The sequence below is a fragment of the Eulemur rufifrons genome, chromosome 6, assembly GCF_041146395.1.
Source record: "Eulemur rufifrons isolate Redbay chromosome 6, OSU_ERuf_1, whole genome shotgun sequence".
NCBI classification, from domain to species: domain Eukaryota; kingdom Metazoa; phylum Chordata; class Mammalia; order Primates; family Lemuridae; genus Eulemur; species Eulemur rufifrons.
Window position 1 is genome coordinate 97,173,186 of NC_090988.1, and position 27,321 is coordinate 97,200,506.

The 27,321-nt window shown below is 49.3% G+C and overlaps 2 protein-coding genes across 3 annotated transcripts; one reads left to right on the forward strand and one right to left on the reverse strand.

The window, feature by feature from the left end:
• Positions 1-312: 312 nt before the first annotated feature.
• SPDYC (speedy/RINGO cell cycle regulator family member C) lies at positions 313-21,087 on the reverse strand. Its single transcript, XM_069471612.1, has 7 exons — positions 21,036-21,087; positions 1,809-1,986; positions 1,509-1,567; positions 1,178-1,263; positions 902-1,073; positions 498-825; positions 313-360 (listed from the first exon to the last, which is right to left on the reverse strand). Exons 2-7 carry the CDS (start codon positions 1,948-1,950, stop codon positions 326-328), a joined length of 822 nt encoding a protein of 273 aa, XP_069327713.1. The 5' UTR covers positions 1,951-1,986; positions 21,036-21,087; the 3' UTR covers positions 313-325.
• On the forward strand, positions 20,420-27,293 carry SYVN1 (synoviolin 1). 2 transcript variants are annotated; one of them, XM_069471609.1, is made up of 16 exons: positions 20,420-20,500; positions 21,348-21,496; positions 21,721-21,813; positions 21,903-22,055; positions 22,170-22,218; positions 22,638-22,741; positions 23,723-23,849; positions 23,945-24,044; positions 24,125-24,190; positions 24,284-24,400; positions 24,496-24,659; positions 24,943-25,071; positions 25,159-25,338; positions 25,426-25,612; positions 26,918-27,069; positions 27,142-27,293. In XM_069471609.1, exons 2-16 carry the CDS (start codon positions 21,365-21,367, stop codon positions 27,246-27,248), a joined length of 1,860 nt encoding a protein of 619 aa, XP_069327710.1. In that variant the 5' UTR covers positions 20,420-20,500; positions 21,348-21,364; the 3' UTR covers positions 27,249-27,293. The 2 variants fall into 2 exon arrangements, with proteins under 2 accessions (XP_069327710.1, XP_069327712.1); XM_069471611.1 differs by having other exon boundaries at positions 25,162-25,338.
• The last annotated feature ends 28 nt before the right edge of the window (positions 27,294-27,321 follow it).

The following is a 27,321-nucleotide window of genomic DNA, read 5'->3' on the forward strand; positions in this document are numbered from 1 at the left end:
ACAATAGCAACTGGCCACCAGTGGGAAGGGGCAGAGCTGTTACAGAGCCTGTGCTCACACGTCCTAACCCTGGCAGACCTCTCCCTCCCTCAACACCCTCCCCACCCCTACCCCAACCCTGGGTCAAGGACCCCAGCCAGGACATAAGCACAGCCCAGTTGTCGTCCTATGGACACAAATTTATTAGAAGTTGCAGGTTGGGAGGAAGGGGTGGGGGTGGCACTGCCAGCCTGAGACCCCCAAGACAGGAGGCTGGAGGTTGGGGCACAGCCAGTAGACCATGGGTCGGTGGCCAGCGGCAGGCTGTTCTTCCTCCTGTGGAGCATCAGTGCCTGGGCCATGAGGAAGGCTTCGGGAAGACTGGGGAGGGGAGGGTGAGGCTCAGAGAGAGGAAACCAGCTGAGCCCCCAGCCTTCATGCTCCTCCCTCCCATTCTCTTGGTTCCCACTCCTGCCTCCCAGGCTCTGCCAGCCCCCCAGCTCCTGTGTCCAACTCACTACGGAGGGTGTATGTGCCTGGCTCCAGTTGCATCTGGGGGGGCAAGATGATGAGGAAGTCCCCACCCCAGGGGTTTTTGACCCCTGAGAGACAATGTTGGGAATGAGGATAGCACTCCGAGGTCAGGGAAGGGTACTTGGATGATGCAGGCAAAGGATGGTGGTGGCTGCGCTGCTGGGGCAAGTCACAGAGGGAACAAGGGGGCGGTGACAGGCTGGGGCCTCGGGGGAAGCAGGCTGGGACCTGCGGAAAGGCCCTTTGAACCCCACCATGGTGGGGGCGCCGCTCCCGAGTCCACGCCCAGTGGGACGGCTCCTTTGCCATGACCTGGGAGAGGCAGAGGGAACAGTGAATTCGGGGGAGGCCCGGCCTTCCCCCCCCCCAGAAGGCTGCCCAGCCTCACCTCCTCACAGCACTGGCGGCTCACCAATGCCCGGAAGCCCATCCGTGCCCACAGCTCGTCCCTCCGCTGCAGGAATTTCCCCACCTGAAGACACCAATCTTCTCCCAGGGCCCATGGGAAAATCTCACATTTCGGTTCCTCCAGGTCCTCCTCCATGTCATTTGCAAGGTACCTAGCCACAGCAGCACCGGGTCAGGGAGCAGAGGCCACAGCATCTGCCCAGCCCCATCTGATACCTCCCGGCCAGTGCCTCCCCCGCCCGCCCCTGCCACTCACAGTGCCAAGAACAGGTTGCTGTGGGTGTACTCGCTGAGCTTCAGGTGGGCGCGCTGGAAGTAGACCAGCACCATGGCCAGGAGATACTGCAGAGACAGACAAGTGGGGCTGGAGTTAGCCTCTGGGAAGCAGGACCTGGCAGCCAGGTTCACCTGCACCCAAGGAGGTTTTGGTGCAGGGAAGAAAAAAAGGTAAAATGGTGGGGAGGGGCCTGCGCAGACAGGGGTTCTAAGGCTGGAAAGGGAGTGCCCCCCATCTCAGACCAGGGACCCAATAAGATAGCCGCACACAATTCCCACTAATTCAACCTCACCCCCACTGTGCCTCTCACCTTATCCGAGATCCGGAAGCAGCGGTCTGTGGAGAGGAAATCCTGAACAAAGCTGTCTTCTAGGGGTAGAGAAGAGAAACAGGGAACCCGGGTAACCACCGTCCCTCAAAGAGTGGCATCAGAAGCTCTGAAGCCCAAGCTGCCACTGAACCCACTTTCTGACAGGACCCCCTCCCACCAGCCAAAGCTGGATCATCTGAGGGGAGGGCGCAAAGGCCTTAGGCAGGATCCCACCTTTCACATCTGCTCTGGCACCAGGCCCCACAGCCCCTCCCATGCCCACCTCCCAAGGAAACTCACCCAGAAGGTTGAGGAAGGCCTGCAGCTCCTGGTGCTGCCGGGAATGGAGAAACCCATTGCCCCCACCTTGCCAACTGCAGCCCCTCAGCCTCACCTGGGTCATAACCACAGGGCCATAGGCAGGGTCTTGGGCCTCGCTCATCTCACAGGGGCTGGAAGTGGGGCGAGGCAGGGTGGCCTGTAGAGAAAGCAGGCTCAGGACTTAGCATCTACCCCCTTGCACAGGTCAAGGGGGTGGCGACAAGGGGCCAGGATGGGGGAGGGATTGATGCAGAGACTTAGGGGCTCAGAGCAGAGGGCAGCGAGGATGCATGGGGAGGGGGCGAGGCCAGAAAAAAAGCAAAGAGTTGCTGTAGGCTGTGCCACCCCTTCATCTTCCTCCTGGCACCCCAGGCCAGGCCAGAGGGTAACAGCAGCAGCAGCAAACACTGCAGAGGGCTTCCTAAGTGCCTGGAGCTGTGCTAAATGCCTTTGGGCTGTCATTTTATTCCATCCTGGCAGGAAGGCACGTTTAACAAAAGACCTATTTTCAAACTAGGAACCTGAAGCATGAGGCCTCACAGCTGGTTAAAGGTGAAGCCCACTGACTCCAAAATCCCAAGAGTTTAATCACTCCTCAGGCCCACCAACCCATAACCACCACCACCACCCCACCCTACACCAAAGAAGAGAGTTGAAAGGGCCACTGACCCCGTACACCGCGGGGTGGGGGCGGGGATACTGAGGCCCAGAGAGAGAAATGATACTAGACAAATACTTGGATTTAGAGCAAGTTGAGGTGAGGCCACCTAAAACATTTCTAGCTACTTTCTCAAACTAGGCCTCATGCCCAGAGAGAGCCGTCAACCAAGGGGCTCAGGAGAAGATGCCACCCCCCACCTTGGGTCAATCTGGGCACCTCCACCTAGGTTCCCACAAGCAGCCCAGCCTCCTCCCGCAAGAAACCTTACCTGAGCTCTGGAGCTACCCACAGAGTAACTCCCAGCCGCCCAGCCAGTAGGCTTATATAGCCCGTCCTGCCCCGCCCTACTCCCCCCATCCACCAATCCGGCCCTTCCTGAGGAGGGGCGGGGCTTGGCCCATACCTCCTGCCTCTACCTGTGAACCCAGGCACCACCCGCCTCCCAGCTGCGGCTTCCTGGGGTAAAAGATTTTCCGAAGCTCCATCACCTTCAAGAGGGATGAAGGCAGGCCAGCTGGACCCCAGGGCCTGAAACCTCACAGGACGGCGCGGAGAGCCATGACCCCCGTCCCTCTCTTGATAAATGCAGCGCCAAGGTGCTGTGCCTGGAAAGGAGGCCTGGGCTGCAAGGGCCTGAAGGGCAAGTTTTAACTCACTGATTGCGCCTTGCTGGGGCAGGGTCTCTGGAACTGTGCGAATATCTCTGAAACTCTTGGCCTCTCTAGGTCTCTTGGTCCCTCTGGGTTTCTCTGAGTCTCCCTGGGTCTCTATGGGTCTCTGAGTCTTTCGGTCTCTGAATCTCTCAGAGTTTCTGGATGTCTCTGGACTCTGGGTCTCTAGGTCTTTAGGTATCTCTGGGCGTCTCTGGTCTGTCTGGGTTTCCTGGCCTCCCCAGGCCACCTCCCATGCTCCCTTTCCCTGACCACATGGTCTCATCAAGCCACCCTGTTTTTGTGAGTGTACATGCTCACGTGTGGTTCCTCTCGTGTATTGTTGGCCTCTGCCGGAAAGGAAGCAGTGAAGCCAGCAGCCTCCATAGCCACAGCCCTAAACATCTTCTGGTGCTTATTGAAGAGGCTAGAATGGAATCAGCTCATGTGTTCTTCACAGCAACCCCGTGAAGTGGGTATGATCAGTAGCCTCATTTTATAAATGAAAAAACAACTAACACACAGAGTTTGGGTTGTTTGCAGCGAGGTTAAGTAACTTCCTGCCAGCCACCCAGCCGGGAAGTGGAGAGTTCCAGCCTCCGAATTGTCCTGTGTCGGGGCCCCGAATTGGACAAAACCTGACACGGAGAAGGTGTTCAGTGAAACCGAATGAATCCCCCAGACCAGCTGTGTTTTCAACCTCTCTCCTCTCCCCACCGTAAATAAGGCTAGAGGTCAGTAAGGGAGACCACAGAGAAGCCTGTGCCTGGGCGAGTCCCCTGGGGGGGCTTCCAGGCCCATTCCCCTCAGGGCCAGATCTGACACTCCACACTGGGGAAAATAGTTTAAAAATATCTTTGGTTTGAAAGAATTTAGACTCACACAGATGTCCCTTAACAATTTAGAAAATTTTCATGTCCCATTCCCTGAGCATCCCCCAATGTTAACATCTCACATAACCATAGTACAGTTAGAACCAGGAAGTTGCCATTGGTACAAATAAACTATCAACCTTATTCAGATTTCGTCAGTTTTTACATGCATTCTGTTTTTATTTTTATTTATTTTTTTTTTTGGGACAGAGTCTCACTCTGTTGCCCGGGCTAGAGTGAGTGCTGTGGCGTCAGTCTAGCTCACAGCAACCTCAAACTCCTGGGCTTAAGTGATCCTCCTGCCTCAGCCTCCCGAGTAGCTGGGACTACAGGCATGTGACACCATGCCCAGCTAATTTTCTTTCTATGTATATTTTAGTTGGCCAGATCATTTCTTTCTATTTTTAGTAGAGACGGGGTCTCACTCTTGCTCAGGCTGGTCTCGAACTCCTGACCTCGAGCGATCCACCCGCCTCGGCCTCCCAGAGTGCTAGGATTACAGGCGTGAGCCACTGCGCCCGGCCCTGTTTTGATTTTTGGTGTCTAGTTCTAGAAATTTTCACCTGCATAGATTTGTGTAACCATCACCTCCATGAGGATGTTGAATATTCCATCACCTAAAGAAACTTCTATATGCTGTCCCTCATGTCACACCCTCTGCCCCTTGCCGGCCCCTGGCAACCATTAATCTGTTCTCCATCTCTAATTTTGTCATTCCAAGAACATTTTATAAATGAAATCACAGTACAGTAGGCCCCTCTTATCTGAGGTTTCCCTTTCCCGGTTTCAGTTACCTGAGGTACAGTACGAGAGAGAGAGAGAGAGAGAGAGAGAGAGACCACATTCAAATAACTTTTATTGTAGTATATTGTTATAATCACTGTTGTTTTGTTGTTTGTTTGGAGACAGAATCTCTCCCTGTTGCCTGGGCTAGAGTGCAGTGCCGTCATCATAGCTCACTGCAACCTCAAACTCCTAGGCTCAAGCGATCCTCCTGCCTCAGCCTCCCAAGTAGCTGAGACTATAGGCACGTGCCACCATGCCCGGCTAATTTTTTCTATTTTTGGTAGAGACAGGGTCTCACTCTTGCTCAGGCTGGTCTCGAACTCCTGAGCTCAAGTGATCCTCCCACCTCAGCCTCCCAGAGTGCTAGGATTAAAGGCGTGAGCCAAATCATTTTATTAGCTATTGTTGTTAATCTCTTACTGTGCCTAACTTATAAATTAAACTTTATCATGACATATATAGGAAAAAACATGGTATATATAGCTCAGTACTACCCTCTGTTTCAGGCATCCACTGGGGGTCTTGAAACGTATTCTCCACAGATAAGGGGGAACTACTGTATATGGCTTTGTTTTTTTTTTTTAGACAGAGTTTTGCTCTGTCACCCCAGGTAGAGTGCAGTGGGTCATCATAGCTCACAGCAACCTTAAATTCCTGGGCTCAAGCGATCCTCCTACCTGAGCCTCCCCAGTACCTGAACTGCAGGTGCGCACCACCACACCCGGCTAATTTTTCTATTTTTAGTAGAGATGGGGTCTCACTCTTGCTCAGGCTGGTCTCTAACTCTTGAACTCAAATAATCCTCCCGCCTCGGCCTCCCAGAGTGCTAAGGTTACAGGAATGAGTGCCCAGCCCATATATGACTTTTTGAGATGTTTTTTCACTCAACATAATGCCCTTAAAATCCATCCAGGTTGTTGCATGTATGAATAGTTTGTTCCTTTTTATTAGCAAATAGTAGCCCATGGTATGAATGGGTCGTTTCCAGTTTGGAGCTGTTACAGATAAAGGTGTGAACATTCTTGGGTATAGGTTTCTATATGGACCTGAGTTTTTATTTCTCTAGCAGAGATACTTAGTGAATACCTAGGAGGGGTTATATGGTAATTGTATGTTAAGAAACTGCCAAACTATTTTCCAGAGTGGCTATTTTGGTATTGTCAGTATTTTTTTATTTTAGTCATTGTAATAGTCATAGTGACTTTAATTTGCATATCCCTAATGGCTAATAATGTTGAACATCTTTTCGTGTGCTTATTTTCTGTTGTGGGTTGAATTGTGTCCCCCAAAAAGATATGTTGAGGTCCTTACCCTATACCTGTAAAGGTGACATTATTATTATTATTTGAGACAGAGTCTCACTCCCAGGCTAGAGTTCTATGCCATCAGTCTAGCTCACAGCAACCTCAAACTCCTGGGCTCAAGAAATCCTCTAGGGCCGGGCGCGGTGGCTCACGCCTGTAATCCTAGCACTCTGGGAGGCCGAGGCGGGTGGATCGCTCGAGGTCAGGAGTTCGAGACCAGCCTGAGCAAGAGTGAGACCCCGTCTCTACTAAAAATAGAAAGAAATTATCTGGCCAACTAAAATATATATAGAAAAAATTAGCCGGGCATGGTGGCGCATGCCTGTAGTCCCACCTACTTCGGAGGCTGAGGCAGTAGGCTCGCTTAAGCCCAGGAGTTTGAGGTTGCTGTGAGCTAGGCTGATGCCACAGCACTCACTCTGGCCAGGGCAACAAAGCGAGACTCCATCTCAAAATAAAAAAAAAAAAAAGAAAGAAAGAAATCCTCCTGCCTCAGCCTCCCAAGTAGCTGGGACTACAGGCATAGGTGCGCGCCACCACACTCGGCTAATTTTTTTTTTCTATTTTTAGTTGCTCATCTAATTTATTTTTATTTTTAGTAGAGACAGGGTCTCACTTTTGCTCAGGCTGGTCTTGAACTGCTGACCTGAAACGATCCTCCTGCCTTGGCCTCCCAGAGTGCTAGGATTACAGGCATGAGCCACCATGCCCAGCTGAGAATGTGACATTATTTGAATATTTATTCAGGTCTTTGCAGATGTGATCAAGTTAAGATCATATTCACCGGGATTAGAGTGGGTCCTAATCCAATATGACTGGTGTCCTTATAAGAGGAGGACGAAAGAGACAGACACACAGAGAGGTAAGGATGCAGACACACAGAAGGAAGACAGCCATGTGACAAAGGACACAAAGACAGAGACAAAGGAGTTATACAGCTACAAAGTAAGGATTAAGGGAAATCGCCAGAAGCTGGAGGAGAGAGCAGATGGGAAATTTCTGTTATTTTGAGCCACCTATTCTGTGGCACTCTGTTATGGCAGTGGTAGGAAACTAACACATTTTCCATCCATATATCTTCTTTGTTCAAGCCTTTTGCCCCTTTGTTAACTAGATTTTTTCCTTACTGTTGAGTCCTAGAGAGTTCTTTATATATTCTGAAAGCACGCTGTTTGTTGGATTTATGATTTGCAAATATTTTTTCCCAATCTATAGTTTATCTTTTCATTCTCTTTTTTTTTTTTGGAGACAGAGTCTCACTCTGTTGTCGGGCTAGAGTGCCATGGCGTCAGCTTAGCTCACAGCGACCTCAAACTCCTGAGCTCAAGCAATCCTCCTGCCTCAGCCTCTCGAGTAGCTGGGACTACAGGGATGTGCCACCATGCCCGGCTAAATTTTTCTATATATTTTTAGTTGTCCAGATAATTTCTTTCTATTTTTAGTAGAGACAGGGTCTCACTCTTGCTCAGGCTGGTCTCGAACTCCTGACCGTGAGCAATCCTCCTGCCTCAGCCTCCCAGAGTGCTAGGATTACAGGCATTAGCCACCATTCCCGGCCTATCTTTTCATTCTCTTAACATTGTCTTTCACAGAGCAAAAGTTTCTAATTTCGATGAAATGCAATTTGTCAAGTATTTTTTTTTTAATGGATTGTGAGAAGGTTTCAAAGGTAGGGGTTCTCCCCAAGATAAGAAGTATCAGAGAGTGGGAAAAAAACAGGGAGAGGAGAGAGGTACTGAAGGACAGGCCACTGTAGGAGAAGGGGCCAGAGGCTCAGGGCTTCCAAGCCCTGGCTGGATGTCTATTAGGCCATGGAGGGGATGGGGGGGGTGGGGAGGAGCTGGAGAAAGTGGCGATGAGCCCTGAGTGCAGTGGGCAAAGGGCAGCCAGCCCTCCAGGCCTGGTTCTGGCCCCCTTTGTTGTGCACGTGTTCCCTGATTTGCTCTCCAAATTGTCCGTTCTACTGGCTTTAGATCCCTCCAGAGGCTCCAGAGCTCTTCCCAGCTGTGACTACTCCCCCAAGTTCGCACTTGTACCCCCAGCTGCCTCTTCAACACCTGCACTTGGATTCATCATCTGCCCCCATGAACTCCATAAGTGCCTTCCTCAGTTTTCCCCATCTAACTACAGTAGTTGAAAAAAAAAAAAAAAAAAAACCACCACTACTCCCCACACACACACACCAAAAAACCTGGAAATTGTTTTGTAAGTAAACTTTTTAATTGCAGCACAGCAGCCACAGGGAAGAGGGCACAGATCCTAAGTGAATATAGATTAATGGATTTTCAGATCACACCCGTGTAACCAGCAGCCAGGTGGAGCGGCAGCACGTTACCAACGGCCCCACTGTCTGCTCCCCACACCCCCACTCCCATCTCTAGCCACCACCTGCCCCTGCAAGGTTCATCACCATTCTGGCCTCTAGTATCACAGGTTAGTTTCGCCTGGTTTTGAACTTTGCGTAAATATTATAGAATCACACAGTAGGTCTGCCTTAGGATGAGATTCATTTAGGCTGCTTCGTTCTCCCTGCTGGGGAAATGTTGCTGTTCCCCTAGATGAATATTAGGGAATATTTCTACCTTCTTTCTTGTCCCCAACATTCAATTTATTACTAAACCTTGTGGATTCTAGCTCAAAAGATCTTCCTAATCCATGCCCTCCTCTCCTCCCCACTGCCTCCTCCCTTGGCCAAGGCTATGTCATTTGCTGCCTGGACTACCACTTGGTCCCCTACACAGTCTCCAGACCTCCTTGTGCAGTTGGCCCTCTCTAGAGCTGGAATGATCTTTTCATCGAATGCAAACTCCTTACTTGTAGTGCTCATCAATCTGCAATCATCTTGTTTCCCTGCCGCTTGTGTGTTTTCCCCACTAGAAAGTCGGCCTTGTCCATCCTCTAACCCCCAGACTCAGAGCCACTACAGTTGTCCCTTGGATTGGTTCCAGGATTGGTTCCCCCAGCAGAGGATTGGTTCCAGGATTCCGGAGGATACCAAAATCTGCAGATGCTCAAGTCCCTTTTATAAAATGGGGTAGCATTTGCACATAACCTGTGCATGTCCTTCTGTATACTTTAAATCATCTCTAGATTACTTGCAATGCTTAACACATTGTAACTGCTATGTAAATATTAGGTCATTAAATATGAAATGTTCAATTTCAAATCAAAGTTTAGTTTATTATATCTCAAACAAGAAGCAGTACAATTAATCAAAGTATGTGCCTAAACTATTGTCACAGTTTTACTATCTTAATGGTAGCTTGTCTATGCCAGCAGCGAAGAAGCCTGGAGAGAGAGTGGTGATGAAGTCGCCAAAGGCATTTTCCTCAGCTTGTTGAGAATTGAATATTTTTCCTTGCAAGAAGTGGTTGAAAGCCTGGAAGAAGTGGTAGTTAGTTGGTGCAAGTCTGGTGAATATGGTGGATGACAGAGAGTTTCTAAGTTCAACTGCTGTAGTTTGAACAGCATTGTTTGTACAACACGTGGTCGATCATTGTCTTGCAAGAGGATTGGCCTGTCTCTGTTGACCAATCTTAACTGCTTTTTTTTTAATTTTTACTTTATTTTTATTTTTCTTCTCATGTGCATGGCTGTGCATGTAAATCTCGGCTGCTTCATCTCAAGCATCCTCCTCATTTCATACAGTCGGTTGCAGTGGACATCGCTATAATCTATTGACCAGGATTCATGAAGCTCTGGTGGATAATACCAGCGCTGAACCACTAAACAGACCCCAGTAGCTTTTTTTGATGAATATTTGGTTTTGGACTGTGTTTCAGCACTTCATCTTTATCCAACCATTGTGCTGAACACTTGCAATTGTCAGAAAGAATCCATTTTTCATCATATGTCACAGCACAGTGTAGAAATGGTTCGGCTTTATGTCATGACAGGAAAGAAAGGCAAGCTTTGAGATGATTTCTCTTCTGACGCTTGTTTAGTTCATGTGGTACCCATCTACCCAGCTTCTTTATTTTGCTCATTTGTTTCAAATGGTCCAATATTGTTGGAATAGTAACATCAAACCTTACTGCTAATTCACGTGCAGGTTGAGATGAATTCACTTCCACTACAGCTTTCATCTCATCATTATCCACCTTGGTCTCAAGTTGCCCGCATAGCTCATTTTCAAGCTTAAAATCACTAGAAAGGAATGTCTCAAACCATCCATGTACTGTGTGTTCATTAGCCACATCCTTCCCAAACCCTTCCTTGATATTTTGAGCTGTCTGTGTGCACTGCATTGGTTTCACGATGGAACTCATGTTCAAAAATAACACGAGTTTGGTTTTTTGTTTTTTTTTTTTGAGACAGAGTCTCACTTTGTTGCCCAGGCTAGAGTGAGTGCCATGGCGTCAGCCTAGCTCACAGCAACCTCAAACTCCTGAGCTCAAGGGATCCTCCTGTCTCAGCCTCCCGAGTAGCTGGGACTACAGGCATGCACCACCATGCCCGGCTAATTTTTTCTATATATATTTTTAGCTGTCCATATAATTTCTTTCTATTTTTAGTAGAGACAGGGTCTCACTCTTGCTCAGGCTGGTCTCGAACTCCTGAGCTCAAACGATCCGCCCACCTCGGCCTCCCAGAGTGCTAGGATTACAGGTGTGAGCCACCTCGCCCGGCCAACACGAGTTTTTGACTTATCCATGGTTCCACAAAAATTGATCTAAAAAATTTTGAAAGATAATCACAAGCCAAACCATGTGCTTGAAAGACTGAGGATGTACCTTCACAATAAAAATAAAACAAGAAGCGTCAAAGTGAAATGTCAGAGATATCAACTGTCAAACTTAGTACTTAGGGGGATCGGACATTTCATACTTAATAACCTACTTAATGACAGGAATATGTTCTGAGAAATGTGTCGTTTGGCAACATCACTGAGTGTACTTACACAAACCCTGGTGGTACAACCTACTACACATCTAGGCTATATGGTATGGCCTATTGTTCCTAGGATACACACTGTTACTCTACTGAATACTGTAGGCAACTGTAACACAATGGTATTTATGTATCTAAACATATCGAAACATAGAAAAGGTACAGTAAAAATATACTATAAAAGATTTAAAAAAATAGTACTCCTGTATAGGGTACTTAAAATGTATGGAGCTTGCAGGACTGGAAGTTGCTCTGGGTGAGTCAGTGAGTGAGCAGTTAGTGACTGTGAAGGCCGAGGACATTGCTGTCCACTGCTGTAGACTGTGTAAACACTGTACACTCAGGTTACACTAAATGTATTTATTTATTTATTTATTTATGTTTGAGACAGAGTCTCACTCTGTTGCCCGGGCTAGAGTGCCCTGGCGTCAGCTTAGCTCACAGCAACCTCAAACTCCTGGGCTCAAGCAATCCTCCTGCCTCAGCCTCCCGAGTAGCTGGGACTACAGGCACATGCCACCATGCCTGGCTAATTTTTTGTATATATATTTTTAGTTGTCCATATAATTTCTTTCTATTTTTCAGTAGAGACAGGGTCTCGAACTCCTGAGCTCAAATAATCCGCCCGCCTCAGCCTCCCAGAGTGCTAGGATTATAGGCGTGAGCCACCGCGCCTGGCCTACACTAAATTTATTTAAAAATTCTTTTTCTTTCTTCAGTAATAAATTAGCCTTAGCTTACTGTAACTTTTTTATTCTATAAACTTTTTTTTTTTTTTGAGACAGAGTCTCGCTTTCCTGCCCAGGCTTGAGTGAGTGCCGTGGCGTCAGCCTAGCTCACAGCAACCTCAAACTCCTGGGCTTAAGCGATCCTACTGCCTCAGCCTCCCAGGTAGCTGGGACTACAGGCATGCACCACCATGCCCGGCTAATTTTTTTCTATATATATTTTAGTTGGCCAGATAATTTCTTTCTATTTTTAGTAGAGACAGGGCGGGGGGGGGGGGGGGGCCGGTCTCGCTCTTGCTCAGGCTGGTCTCGAACTCCTGACCTCGAGTGATCCACCCACCTCGGCCTCCCAGAGTGCTAGGATTACAGGCGTGAGCCACCACGCCTGGCCTTCTATAAACTTTTTAATTTAAAAAAATGTTTTACTTTTGTAATAACACTTAGCTTAAAACACAAACACATTGTACAGCTGTACCAAAATATTTTCTTTATATTCTTATTCTATAAGCTTTTCAATATTTAAACAAATTTTTTTTAACTTTTTTGTTAAAAGGAGAGACACACACATTAGTCTAGGTCTACACAGGGTCAGGATCATCAATATCACTATCTTCCACCCGCACATCTTGTCCCATTAGAAGGTCTTAAGGGGCAATAACATGCATGAAGCTGTCATTTTGTACGATAACAATGACTTCTTCTGGAATATCTCCTGAAGGACCTGCCTTTTAGGAGGTATTTTTTACAGTTCACTTTTTTTTTAATAAGTAGAAGAAATACACTCTACAATAACAATAAAAAGTGAAATATTAGCTGGGCACAGTAGCTCATGCCTGTTGCTAAAAGTGAAAACACTAGAAACATTTCACTAAGTTCAGGAACAAGGCAAGGATGCCAACTATCTCTACTGCTATTCAACATTTTACTAGAGGCATTAGCCAATGCACTTAGATAAGAGAAATAAAGTATAAGCATAAGAAGTGGTAAAGAAAATACAAAACTATCTCAGCTTCCCAGAGTGCTAGGATTACAGGCGTGAGCCACCGCACCCGGCCCTCATTTTCTTGATGGTGTCCTTCGAAGCACAAAACTTTTAAATGTTGATGAAGTCCAATTTATCTATCTATTTTTTCTTTTGTTGCTGTGTTTTTGGTGCCTAGCCCATGGTCATGAAGATTTATGCTTAAGTTTTCTTCTACGACTTTTACAGTTTTAGGTCTTTGATCCATTTTGAGCTAAATTTTGTGTATGGTGTGAGGTAGGTATCCCAGCACCATTTGTTGACAAGACTATTCCATTGCATTGTCTTGGGACCCTTGTTCAAAATCAATTGATGGGGCTGGGTGCGGTGGCTCACACCTGTAATCCTAGCACTCTGGGAGGACTGCTTGAGCTCAAGAGTTTGAGACTACTGTGAGCAAGAGTGAGACCCCAGATACTTTTCCAAAGTATTTACGGTACTTTGGAAAAGGAAAGAAAAGAAAGAAGGAAGGAAGGGAAGGGAAGGGAAGGGAAGGGAAGGGAGGAAAGGAAGAAAGAAAGAGAGAGAGAAAGAAAGAGAGAGAGAGAGAGAAAGAAAGAAACAAAGAAAGAGAGAGAGAGAGAAAGGAAAGAGAAGAAAAGGGAAAGGAAAAAAGGAAAGAAGGAAGGAAGGAAGGAAGGAAAGAAGGAAGGAGGAAAGAAGAGAGAGAGAGAGAGAGAGAGAGAAAGGAAGGAAGGGAGGGAGGGAGGGAAGGAAAGAAAGCCCAGTCAGGCATTGTGGCACAGGCCTGTAGTCTCAGCTACCTGGGAGGCTGAAGCAGGAGGATCGCCTGGAGGTTGCAGTGAGCTACGATGAAGCCACTGCACTCTATCCAGGGCCACAGAGAGACTGTGTCTCAATAAAAACAAACAAGGCGGCCGGGTGCGGGTGGCTCATGCCTGTAATCCTAGCACTCTGGGAGGCCGAGGCGGGTGGATCTCTCAAGGTCAGGAGTTCGAGGCCAGCCTGAGCAAGAGCCAGACCCCGTCTCTACTAAAAATAGAAAGAAATGATTTGGACAGCTAAAAATATATATAGAAAAATTAGCCAGGCATGGTGGCACATGCCTGTAGTCCCAGCTACTCAAGAGGCTGAGGCAGGAGGATCGCTTGAGCCCAGGAGTTTGAGGTTGCTGTGAGCTAGGCTGATGCCACGGCACTCTAGCCCCGGCAACAGAGTGAGACTCTGTCTCAAAAACAAACAAACAAACAAATAAAGCAACTGAACACCCCTCCTCACAAAAAAATAGAAAGTAAAAATAAACAAACCCAAATCAATTGACCATAAATGTTTATTTCTGGATTCTAAGTTCTATTCCATTGACTTGTCTGTCCTAATGCTGGTGCCATATTATCTTGATTACTGTAGCTTTCTATCAATAGTAAGTTTTAAAATCAGGGAGTGTGAGTCCTCCATTTCCCCTTTCTGATTGTTTTGTCTATTCTGGTCTCTTGCATTTACACAAGAAATTTAGGATCACCTTGCCAATTTTAGCGATAAAGGCAGGTGGAATTTTTGTAGGGATTGTGTCAGATTTTTATTATTTTTTTATTTATTATTTATTTATTTATTTATTTTTTCCTAAGACCCAGCAGAAGCATGTGTCAAATTTTTAGATCAATTTGGGGAGTATTGCCATCTTAATAATACTAAGTTTTTCAAATCCATAAACAAGAGATGTCTTTCCATTTATTTAGGTCTTCTTTAATTTCTTTCAATGATGTTTTGTAGTGCTTGGTGCACAAGTCTAATACTTTTTTGTTAAATTTATTCCTAAGCATTTTATTCTTTTCGATGAATTGTAAATGGAATTGCTTGTTTGGTTTCATTTTTGGGATTGCTTATTGCTAGTTTATAGAAACATAATTTATTTTTGCATATTGATCTTTTAATCTGAAACCTTGCTGAAACTCATTTATTAGCTATAATTGTTTTTTGGGGGGGGCATAGATTCCTTAGGATTTTCTATAAACAAGATCCAGTTATCTGCAAATAAAGATAGTTTTACTTCTTCCTTTCCAATTGGAAGCCTTTTATGTCTTTTCCTTATCTAACTCTCCTGGATAGAACTCCCAGTACAGTGTTAAAAAGAAGTGGCAAGAGTGGACCTGTCTTTTCTTGTGTCTGATCTTAGAGAGAAAGCAATCGAACTTTTATCATTAAGTATGAAATTAGCTGTGGATTCTTCACAGATGCCATTTATCAGGTTGAGGAAGTTCCATCTATTTCTAGTTTTCGGTACTTTTTATTATGGAAGAGTCTGATATTCTTTTCAGTCTGCTTTTTGAAAAGATTATTATTGGATCAGATTGATCTCACCATTCTCTTCCTAATGAATATGTGGTTCTATTATTTTTTTTTTACTATTTCAAACAATGCCATAGCTATCATCCTTGGGCTTACATCTTTGGGCTCATGTACAAGCTCTTAAACAGGATAGGCTCCTGAAAAGGGAAAGTCTAGGTCAAAATGTATATTTGTTTACAACAACTTTTGTGTCAACTTTATTGAGGTATAATTAACATACAATGACATAAAATAAGATTTACCAATTTTAAGTATACAATTTGGTGTGCTTTAACAAATATGTATGTCATATAATTACCACTGCTACCATGCGATAGAATGTTGCCACAACCCAAAAACGTTTGCTTGTGCCACTGTGCAATTCATTCCCTCCCCCAGCCCCTGCTCCTGGCAACCACTTCAGAAGCTGTCACCAGTCGTGTAAGCATATATTTTCATTTCTCTTGGGTAACTTAAGAATGTAACTACTGGGTCATATGGTAAATGTATGTTTAACTATATAAGAAACTACCAAACTTTCCTTTAACATGGCTATACCATCTTGCATTCTCACCAGCAATATATGAGAGTTCTAGTTGCTCCACACCATCGCCACCACTTTGTATGATAGGCATTTTTATTTTTACTTTTATTTTTTAGACACAGGGTCTCACTCTCTCACCCAGCTTGAATACAGTGGAGCAATCACAGCTCACTGCAATCTTGAACTCCCAGTCTCAAGTGATCCTCCCGCCTCAGCCTCCCAAAAATGTTGGGATTACAGGCATGAGTCACCACACCTGCCAAGGGGGTTATCAATTTTATTGATCTTCTCAAAGAACCTACTTTTACTTTCATTGATTTCTCTATTGTTTTTCTATTTTCTTCTGTGATTTCTTCTTTGGACTTTATTACTTCCTTTATTTTGTTTACTTTAGGTTTGATTTGCTGGGGGTTTTTTTATTTATTTTTTAGAGACAAGGTCTCACTCTGTTGCCCAGGCTAGAATGCAGTGGCATAATCATAGCTGTCTGCAGCCTCAAATTGCTGGGCTCAAGCTATCCTCCTGCATCAGCTTCCCAAATAAATAGGGTTACAGGTATGCACCACCATGTGTGGCTGATTTTAAAATTTTTTTTGTAGAGATAGGGTCTCACTATGTTTCCAGGCTGGTCTCAAACTTAAGTAATCTTCTGCCTTAGCCTTCCAAACTTCTGGGATAGAGGCTTGAGCCACTGAGTCTTGTCCTGCTGTTTTCTTTCTATTTTCTTTTTCTTTTCTTTTTTCTAGCTGCCTTTTTTTTTTTTTTTCTTTCTTTCTTTTTTTTTTTTAGACAGAGTCTCACTCTGTTGCCCGGGCTAGAGTGCCGTGGCGTCACCTAGCTCACAGCAACCTCAAACTCCTGGGCTTAAGCAATCCTCCTGCCTCAGCCTCCCGAGTAGCTGGGACTACAGGCATGCACCACCATGCCCAGCTAATTTTTCTTTCTATATATTTTTAGCTGTCCACATAATTTCTTTCTATTTTTAGTATAGACAGGGTCTCGCTCTTGCTCAGGCTGGTCTTGAACTCCTGAGCTCAAACAATCCACCTGCCTTGGCCTCCCAGAGTGCTAGGATTACAGGCGTGAGCCACCGCGCCTGGCCTCTAGCTGCCTTTTAAACATAATCTTTCTACCTTCTTAAGGTGGAAACACAAGTAATAGATTTAAGATCTTTCCTGTTTTCTGATATAAGCACTTACAAGCTATAAATTTCTCTAATACCTTTTATTGGCATCCCACAAATTCTTAAACATTGTGTTTTCATTTTCACTGGATTCAAAAGAGTTTCTAAGAGGATAGGCACAGTGGCTTACACCTGTAATCCCAGTGTTTTGGGAGGCTGAGGGAGGAGGATCGCTTGAGCCCAGGTGTTCAAGATTACAGTGAGCTATGATCATGCCTTTGCACTCCAGACTAGACAGCAATGCAAAATTCTATCTCTATTTCTTCTTTGATCCTTGAGTTATTCAGAAATGTGTTATTTTGTTTCCAGATATTTGAGGATTTTGAGGATTTTTTATGTTATTGATTGCAAATTTAACTCCACTGTGGCCACAGCAGAATATTCTTTATGTGACTTGAATTCTTTTGAATTTGTTAAGTCTTGTTTTACATCCCAGAATATGGTCTGTCTTGGTAAATGCTCTGTATGCATTTAAGAAAAGCATGTGTTATGCTGTTTTTGGTGAAGTATTCTATAAACATCAATCAGATCAAGACGGTTGATAGTGTGGCTCAAGTCTATTCTATCCTTGCTGATTTTCTACTTTTTCTATCAATCATTGAGAAAAGATTATTGAAATCTTTGCCTATTATTGTGGATTTGTCTATTTCTCCTTGCAGTTCAGTTTTTGTTTCTGGTAATCGAAAGCTCTATTATTAGATGCATAAGTGTTTAGAACTGTTATGTCTGCTTGATTAACTGACCCCTTTATTGTTATGAAATGACCTTCTTTAACACTGGTAATAGTCTGTGCTCAGAAGTTGACTTGTCTGCTCTGTGTGAGATAAAAAGACTCAGGACCCCATCCTTGAGTTCAGTGTGGGTAATCTGTGTTGGCATTGGCTATGGACTTAAATCTAGCCAATGCCAACACAGGGTACCAAGTACCATGATGAAGAAAGCACAGAGCACTGTGGGAAGAGGCCCCACTCAGCCTGAGAAGTTAGGCAATGCTTCTTGTGATGATACTCGAGGAGAAAGATGTTCCTGGGAAGGGAAAAGACGTATGCAAAAGGTGATGGGCCCACTTGGGGCACAGTAGGCATGGTATACCTGAGGCCCCCACAAACAGGGCGTTATGTCTGAAGGACAGTGCGGGCAGGGAAGGCAAGATGTGAGCTGAGGTGTCAGAAAGTCTTTCTGGCCACTGTATGGATAATAAATAAGGAGGAGAGTATGGGAAAGGAGGCTGTTGCATTTTCCCAGGCATGAGATGATGATGGTCTGGACTACAGCACAGTGCTAGTGGAGATGGCAAGAAAAGAATGAATTGTAGAGATACTCAGGAAGTAGAGTGAACAGGACTTCTGCTCTTGCGTAACACACTGCAAGAGCCCCCTAACTGGTTTGCCTGCTCCCACATTTACCCTCCATCCTACCACAGACTATACCAACACTGGAGCTAGAGCATGCCACACCTCTGTTCAGCACTGTCCAATGGCTCCTCATGTCACTCAGGGTAAAAACCGAAGTCCCAGTAATGGCCAACACAATCTGGCCTTGGCCCCCTCTCCTACTACTAGTTCCACTCTAGCCACGTTGCCCTCCTTCAACAAATCAGGGCTAGTCCACCTTTATTTAGCTGCAACTCTTTACCCAGACATCCACTTGGCTCATGCCATTACCTCCTTCAAGTTTTTGCTCAAATGTCACTTTCTCAAGGAGGCTTACCCCATTATCCTTGCTGATACTGCAACCTGCTTTGAAAACTCCACCACACTCCTGATCCCCTTTATTCTGCTCTACTTTTTTCCCTGGGTCACGTATTACCTTCCAACATATTAGATTTTTCACTCACATTATGCCTACGGTTTGGTGGCTTATCACATCAACGAGGATAATCTCCCCAAAGGCAGAGATCTTTGTTTTGTTCACTGACACCCCAAGTCCCTAGAACAGGAGACAGCTGATACATATTTGTAGACTAATCAACTGAACAAATGACTTTATTACCAGTTTAGATGTGGGGGCAGATGGAGAGGAACACAGTGAACACGATGCCCAAGTTTTTTGGAGTGAGGGTGTGGATGGTGTCTAGGTGCACTTAACTATTTTAAAAGCAGGAGAGACCCAGCTGGGAGTCATCAGGCTCTGGGTGGGGGGTTGAATCCACAGGAGCAGAGGAAATCATGCAAGAAAGGTAAAGAGAAGGGGCCAACGTGAACACCAACATTTAAATAAAGGGATGGGCAGAGGAAGGGGGCAGATGCATAGCCAGAGAGGAAAGAGAAAAGTAAGGTCGTGTGGGTCACAGACGCTTAGGGAGAAGACTTTCAAGCATGGGAGAGAGGTTGAGTCAGGCAAGGACTGAAAGCTGACCATTGGACGTAGTCACTAGAAAGTGATAGATGGCCTTATGGGGGTGGAGGGCCACTCAGTAACTCGTTACAAGCCGAACTTGCCAGGTCTACAGGTGGTGGGGAAGGTGGCTGAGACCAATAGCCCAGGGATTTAGAGGCAGACCCAGCGACAATCCTAGCAGAGGTCTGGTTAAGCCTCTGAACCTCACAGGTTCCACGTTTAAAATGGGGATAGCACCATCTAGCTCACAAACGTTGGTGACTGATGGTTACATGAGATGACGGAGGAAAACGCAAGGCACAAAGTGGATGCATTAGCACCATTCTCTCAATAAGCGGACTGAGATGCCTGCGACCCAGACACAAACTGAATTACGGGGCAGCCCAGGACCATGGGAGTCTGGGCTATGGCCCAGGGCTAAACAATACAACGCCAGCAAAACTGTGGGCACGGAGAGGGGTGCGGGCATGCGGCGCTGAAGTCAATTCCTTTGCACACAACACTCTCATCCCAAGACGAGCAGAAATTAAAGGTCTGTCTTCTCCTCGGTCCTGGGCACACCTGGCTGCCCTTCCCTTTCGCTGCGCAGCAAATGTTCCCCGAGGCCGGACAAGGATCACCTGCCCACGGACTGCATTTTCGCTACTATCAGCCAGCTGGGGTAGGACTCAGTCCTAGGCAACGCAGCCTTCCACCCCTAGCAACCACTCACCTGCTCTTCTCTTTCTATAGGCCAGCAAATTTCCTTTCTCTTCCTTATTGGTCCGCGTAACTTTATCACAACCAATCAGTGACAGACACGGGACCAAATTCACTCCCACTCACTCAACACTGGGAGGGATCATGGAGAAGACAAATTTTTGTTTTCTGCGTGCAATTCTCCCAGGGAACACCTTGTCAAACTGTTGTGACTCTCCCTGGAATGAGGCTCTAAAACATTTTATTCCCCTTGCCTGTAAAGTCTGTCCCTTGCACATTCCCCTTCCAAGTGGTACGGCGCGCTCACGCTCCACCTTCCACCAGCTTTGCGACCAGAGTCCCCCACCAGTAGGTTGAGGCCACCCAGCGGTCCAGGACATACCATCTGTGACTAATAAACAGGGGGACTCGATTCCCCCCCGCCCCGCTTACTCCCTTCCGACCCCCTCTCGCGTCTCTTGCTCAGCCCATCCCCGTGGGCACGAAGCTGCAGACACGGCCGCTCCCGGCACCCCAGGGGGCGCCGAGAGCCGCGGGGGCGGGGGGAGCGGCCTTGGTACGACCCACGCCGCGCCCCGCGCCCCGCGCCGCCGGAAGTGAGGTGTCTTACCCCCGAAGTTCCGGTTCGCAGGGGGTGGGGAGTGCTGTTAACCGGAGCGGCCGCCGCAGTCGCGGGGATTGAGCGGGCTCGCGGCGCTGGGCTCCTGGTGAGTATGGCGAAGTCTAGCCCGGGTTGTGGTTGGGGTCGGGACCTGGACTTTCCCCTAGAGTTCCCCGGGATTGGCGCGCCCCTCAGCCCCGACGCCCGCTTTCGGCCTGTCAGCTGGCCGTAGACTTGGAGCGCCAGGCGGCCGCTCTCCCAAAGGCTGGGCCCCGCCTGCGACGCTCGCAACTCCTGGTGCTCACAGGTGCGCGGCCGTGAAGGCAGCCCGGGTCTTTCTCTGCCCCGCCACTGCACCCTGCCGGTCGGCCGTTTCTGCAGGGCCCTGACTTGACACTGCCCTGGGGCTTGGGGGGCGCAAGGGTTCCAGGCTGACGTACCTAGCTCGCTCCCGTGGGGCGCGCGTCCGAGCTGCCCACCCTGGCATAGCTGTCACCGGCGCTGTAGCCTACCCAGGCTGCGGCCCCCCCCTCGCCTTAGCTTCTCCCTGCCTAGGCCGCGTTCCCCGCCCTGGAGCAGATTTCTGCTTTAGCCTCCCATCCCAGCACCTTCACTCGAGGGTCAGTGGTGGCAGTTCCTACCTCCTCCGACGTTGTTGCCTTCCCTCATTGCCTCCCTAGAGGAGGAGGTTTGGCAGGCAGCGTGCAAAGAGCCCTAGATTTGAAACAAGACTAACCCAGGTTCCAGGCCTTGCGTCAGTGTGATCACTTAACCCCTTTGAGTCTCAGTTTTATTTGTAAAATGGGGGAGCATGTACTATTCTTGATTTGATGATTCTGAGGATGAAATGCGATCCCCCCCCCCGTTTTATTTATTGACGCTGTGCCAGGCACTGTGCTGGGTTTGCACAGCATGAGCATCACATAAGTTCTTTTGTTTTCTTCCCCATGCAGGTCTCCGGGCCAGGGCAATGTTCCGCACCGCAGTGATGATGGCGGCCAGCCTGGCGCTGACGGGGGCCGTGGTGGCTCACGCCTACTACCTCAAACACCAGTTCTACCCCACTGTGGTGTACTTGACCAAGTCCAGCCCCAGCATGGCTGTGAGTTCAGGCCTCAGGGAGGGAGGAACTCCCTGAGAGGGAAGGAGGAGTCTGCCTGGGACAGGGGCGGGGCTACAGGTCAGGTAGGGAGGGGAGAAGAGCAGTAGATACCAGCTGCCTAACTTTAAATAAACTGTGATGGGCATGGGAGGTTTCTGAATGATGAGCCCCAGGTAGAGGAAAGCAGAAAGTGACTTCAAACCATAGCCTCTCCCTACTTCTAGGTCCTGTACATCCAGGCCTTTGTCCTTGTGTTCCTCCTGGGCAAGGTGATGGGCAAGGTGTTCTTTGGGCAGCTGAGGGCAGCAGAGATGGAGGTAAGAGGTTGGCTGCCCCAAAGGTGAGGGGCAGGGCACGGGGCAAGCATCATGTCTTGGTTCCATATTCTTCCCTGCCTGACCCCCAGCACCTCCTGGAACGTTCCTGGTATGCCGTCACTGAAACTTGTCTGGCCTTCACCGTTTTCCGGGATGACTTCAGCCCCCGCTTTGTTGCACTCTTCACTCTCCTTCTCTTCCTCAAATGTTTCCACTGGCTGGCGGAGGACCGTGTGGACTTTGTGAGTCGGGTCAGGGGGTTCCCTGGAGCAGGCTTGTGGGGCAGTGCAGCCTAGGTTGGGGTTGTGGGGTGAGCCCCAGCCTTCCTGACAGGCCCCCTCTCTGCTCTGCCTCAGATGGAACGCAGCCCCAACATCTCCTGGCTCTTTCACTGCCGCATTGTCTGTGAGTGAGACTCATGGGGGATGGGGACCGAAGGGAGGAGAGGCACCATGGAGGACTGGACCATGAACAGTCACTAGGCATGGACCCGTGCCCCAGAGCACAGGCTGCCCCCTCAGCCCACAGCTGTACAGGAAAGATAATTTAGGAAGTTAATTTGCATCGTCTCTGTCCTGTTCCACCCCAGGGCTTCTCAGCTGCCTGGGCCCGTAGCTCTTTGCCTCCTCACCTGGAGCTTGGGCAGCCCCAGTGACCCCCCAAGGCAAAATGGGAGTTCCCAGAGGGCCGGGTTTAGTGGAGTGTGCCCACCTGACTAGATGGCTGGGGCCATGGTGGGCTTGGGGGTGGGGCTGTCCTAGTGCAGGAAATGGCTGTCAGGCCCTGGGCTGACCCCACCCCCCCCATTTGGGGGGTCCCCACAGCCCTTATGTTCCTCCTGGGTATCCTGGACTTCCTCTTCGTCAGCCACGCCTATCACAGCATCCTGACTCGTGGGGCTTCTGTGCAGCTGGTGTTTGGTTTTGAGGTAAAACTGGCTTGGGAGATTGGGGGTACAAGCCTGAGGTGGCACTGCACGTGCCTGAGCACCTGCTATGTGGCCAGCCCCATGCTGCCACCAAAGAGCATCGATCAGTCAGATCTGGCCCCTGCCCTCACACGTTCATTCCTAGGCGATCAGGGAAGAATACAAAAAGAGGCTGGAAGGGAGCAGGAGCCCTGCCTTGCGGCTCGGGGAGGCTTCCTGGAGGCTGATGCCAGAGATGGCTGTTGATGGACAGGAGGGAATTAGCTTGATGGAAAACTGGGGAGGCGAGTCCCTGGCAGAGGAAGAATGTGTTCAGTGACAACAGCTGGGTTTTGTTTTTGTTTTTTTTTTTTTGAGACAGGGTCTTGCTCTGTCTTCCCAGGTTAGAGTGCAGTGGCCTCATCATAGCTCACTGCAACCTCAAACTCCTGGGCTCAAGCGATCCTCCTGCCTCAACCCCCCAAGTAGCTGGGACTACTAGCTAGGACTACTAGTAGCTGGGACTACTAGGCATGGGCCACCATGCTTGGCTAGTTTTTCTGTTTTTGCTAGAGACAGGGTCTTGCTCTTGCTCAAGTTGGTCTCGAACTCCTCAGCTCAAGCAATCCTCCCACCTCAGCCTCCCAGAGTGCTAGGATTACAGAAATGAGCCACCTTTTCTGGCCAATAGCTCATATTTGTTGAGTGCTTATTGCATGCCAGGCCCTGTGTTGAGCTCCTGACCCACATCTCTTAATCAGCAAGACAACACGGTTACAAAGGATCAATTAATTCTGTCATGTACAGATGTGCAAACTGAGATTCAGTGAGTTGCCGATAAAGTCACAGCTAGTGAGTCGGGGAGCTAGGAGGACATTGGCTGTGTCCAGAGCCTGTGCTTGTACCACTGCACCCTGCTGTACACAGGCCTGGGTGGAGCAAAGTGTGGCTGCAGCAAGGGGAGCTGTGTGTTTATGTCCCCGCATCCTCCTCTTCCTTCAGTACGCCATCCTGATGACGATGGTGCTCACCATCTTCATCAAGTATGTGCTGCACTCCGTGGACCTCCAGAGTGAGAACCCCTGGGACAACAAGGCCGTGTACATGCTCTACACGGAGCTGTTTACAGGTAAGAGGAGCCTGGGCCTCTTCTGACCTGGACCAGCATCCCCCACCCTGCCTGCCAGACCCAGTGACCCCCTGCCCTGTGCATCCGTCCCCTAGGCTTCATCAAGGTTCTGCTGTACATGGCCTTCATGACCATCATGATCAAGGTGCACACCTTCCCACTCTTTGCCATCCGGCCCATGTACCTGGCCATGAGGTGAGCCCAGCCCTCTCCCTCCACCCTCCTGACCTGACCCCTCCCCTCCCTCTTCCTGTTTTCACTGACTGTCCTTTCAGACAGTTCAAGAAAGCTGTGACAGATGCCATCATGTCTCGCCGAGCCATCCGAAACATGAACACACTGTAAGTAGGCTTCTCTTGGCTGCTCTCCCAACCTCTGCCCGAGGTCCCCCTGCTTCCAGCTCTGGATCTGACACATCCCTGCATCCTAACCAGGTATCCAGATGCCACCCCAGAGGAACTCCAGGCAATGGACAACGTCTGCATCATCTGCCGAGAAGAGATGGTGACTGGTGCCAAGAGACTGCCCTGCAACCACATTTTCCACACCAGGTGAAAGAGGCCCCAGGGAGCCTGCACATCAGGGCACAGGCCCCACAGGCAGTCCCCTAGTGACCTGCTGACCACTGCCTGGTCTTGACCCCCAGCTGCCTGCGCTCCTGGTTCCAGCGGCAGCAGACCTGCCCTACCTGCCGTATGGATGTCCTGCGGGCATCGCTACCAGCCCAGTCACCACCACCCCCGGAGCCTGCAGATCAGGGGCCACCCCCTGCCCCCCATCCCCCACCACTTCTGCCCCAGCCCCCTAACTGTGAGTGTCCCCTCATTTATCCATTCAGTACACCATTGGGTACTTGCCCTGGTCTGGGTATGGGAGATGCTGGGGAATCAGAGTCCCTGTCCTCCAGCATCCCACAATCAGAGCTGGAGAGGGGTGAAAAGGTAAGAAATAGATGCTTGCTGTCGGTTTGACAAGTGCTAAGTGCAGGGGCCCATGGGAAGAGGACAGAGCTCTCAGTAGCCAAGCCTGCTGCCTGGGAGTTGGGTCTATCTCAGTTCGGCCCTTTTCTCACCACTCTGTCCTTTCTCTGCAGTCCCCCAGGGCCTCCTGCCTCCTTTTCCTCCAGGCATGTTCCCGCTGTGGCCTCCCATGGGTCCCTTTCCACCTGTCCCACCTCCCCCCAGCTCAGGAGAGGCTGCGGCCCCTCCGTCCACTAGTGCAGGTGAGCCTTTTGGGTGCCGTGACAGCCTGGGGATGGCAGGGATGGAACGAGAGGCCCAGCAACAGTCACTTCTCATTCTTGCTTCAGCAGCCCTTTCTCGGCCCAGTGGAACAGCCACAACCACAGCTGCTGGCACCAGTGCTGCCTCTGCCCCAGCACCTGGCTCCGGCTCTGGCTCTGGCTCTGGCTCTGCGGCAGAGGCCGGCCCTGCCCCAGGCTTCCCCTTCCCGCCTCCCTGGATGGGTATGCCCCTGCCTCCACCCTTTGGTAAGCTGGGACACTCCCCAGGTTGTTCTGGAGGCTGGGGTGGTGTCAGGCCCAGGCAGCCCAGACTGAGCCTCTACGTCTCTCCAGCCTTCCCCCCAATGCCTGTGCCCCCCGCGGGCTTTGCCGGGCTGACCCCGGAGGAGCTGCGAGCTCTGGAGGGCCATGAGCGGCAGCACCTGGAGGCCCGGCTGCAGAGCCTGCGCAACATCCACACGCTGCTGGACGCCGCCATGCTGCAGATCAACCAGTACCTCACTGTGCTGGCCTCGTTGGGGTGCGTGTGCATGGGGGACGTGGGATGGGTTTGTGGGGGAGCAGAGCTGCCAGGAGGTCCCCAGCAGTGGTTCTCAGCCTTTGGCTCTCATGCCACCTGTGACAGCTGCTGATTCAGGCCACCTATCTTCAGGCCCGCCCAGGGTTTCGGGGAGTTCTTGGTGACTCCTGGTGCTTTTTTCTTTTTTTTTTTTTTTTGAGACAGAGTCTCACTCTGTTGCCCAGGCTAGAGTGAGTGCCGTGGCGTCAGCCTAGCTCACAGCAACCTCAAACTCCTGAGCTCAAGCGATCCTCCTGTCTCAGCCTCCCACGTAGCTGGGACTACAGGCATGCGCCACCATGCCCGGCTAATTTTTTCTATATATATTTTTAGCTGTCCATATAATTTCTTTCTATTTTTAGTAGAGGTGGGGTCTCGCTCTTGCTCAGGCTGGTCTCGAACTCCTGAGCTCAAACGATCCGCCCACCTCGGCCTCCCAGAGTGCTAGGATTACAGGCGTGAGCCACCGCGCCCGGCCTCCTGGTGCTTTTTTATCCTCCCGCTCCAAAGGTATGTCTGGATCTAAGTAGGAGCGATGTTTATTAGAGAGCTGCCCTTGCATCTTGTGCCTCTGTATTTTTCCAAAGGCAAACTATTCAGAATTCGCGGTGCTTTATTAGTTCAACACATAACACCCTCAGGTATGCTGACACTGTGACTGGGAATTGCTGCCCATGAACTGAGGGAACAAGTAATAGGAAGTCACTTGGAGCCATCCTGGCCCAAGTCCAGGTGCTGGTTCCATCGCTCACTTGCTTTGTGACCTCCATTACTTCATCAGAATAGAAGGGTTGTAAGGGCTATTTTTTTTTAAGTAGACTTAGGGGGTACAAGTGGTTTTTGTTACATAGCTGAATTGTACACTGTACCCAACAGGTTTCGTCTCATAACCCCCACTCCAAACCTTCCTCTTAGGTGCTCTCCTTAAGTGACAAGTACCCAGTGCCTAGCACCCAGTAATGACAGCACAGGCTTGGAGAGGAACTGGAGTCCAAGGCTTGAGTGCTCTAGGACTTATTTACCCTCTGAGATGCCTGACACCCCAGGGTAAAAGTGAACAGGTCAACAGTCCATGCCTACAAGAGGTTCACAATCCAGAGGGGACAGAACCACTTGGCCCTTGAGGGTTCATTCAGCACATGTTCACTTGTGTCTGCTGGTCACTGGGGCCGCAGAGGCACATCAGTCTAGACTCTCCTGCAAGGCTCACCATGGGCAGGAGAATCTGCCCAAGCCAGGCCCACCTCTCCTCCCTTCTCTTCCCAGGCCCCCCCGGCCTGCCACTTCAGTCAACCCCACTGAGGAGACTGCCCCCCCAGTTGTTGCTGCTGCCTCTTCCACCAGCATCCCCAGCTCCGAGGCCACCACCCCCTCTCCAGGAGCCTCCCCACCAGCCCCTGAAACTGAAAAGCCTCCAGGTAGGTGTGATCAGTCCCCTGGGGGTGGGGCAGGGGACTTCCCTGGATTCCACTTCTGACCTCTGTCCCCAGCTCCTGAGTCAGTGGGCACCGAGGAGCTGCCTGAGGATGGAGAGCCTGATGCTGCAGAGCTGCGTCGCCGCCGCCTGCAGAAGTTGGAGTCCCCTGTTGCCCACTGACACTGCCCTGGTCCTGCCCCTGCCCTTGCTCTCTTGAGCAGTCCTTGCTGGAACACATCCTGCCACCAAGTGC

Coding starts and splice junctions, on each gene's coding strand:
- SYVN1 (XM_069471609.1), top strand. CDS start 21,365: ATGTTCCGCACCGCAGTGATGATGGCGGCCAGCCTGGCGCTGACGGGG. Junction 23,850..23,944: donor CTACACGGAGCTGTTTACAG/GTAAGAGGAGCC, acceptor TCCGTCCCCTAG/GCTTCATCAAGGTTCTGCTG. Junction 25,339..25,425: donor GCCCCTGCCTCCACCCTTTG/GTAAGCTGGGAC, acceptor ACGTCTCTCCAG/CCTTCCCCCCAATGCCTGTG.
- SPDYC (XM_069471612.1), bottom strand. CDS start 1,950: ATGAGCGAGGCCCAAGACCCTGCCTATGGCCCTGTGGTTATGACCCAG. Junction 1,264..1,508: donor GCTTCCGGATCTCGGATAAG/GTGAGAGGCACA, acceptor CTGTCTCTGCAG/TATCTCCTGGCCATGGTGCT. Junction 1,074..1,177: donor AGCAACCTGTTCTTGGCACT/GTGAGTGGCAGG, acceptor TGCTGTGGCTAG/GTACCTTGCAAATGACATGG.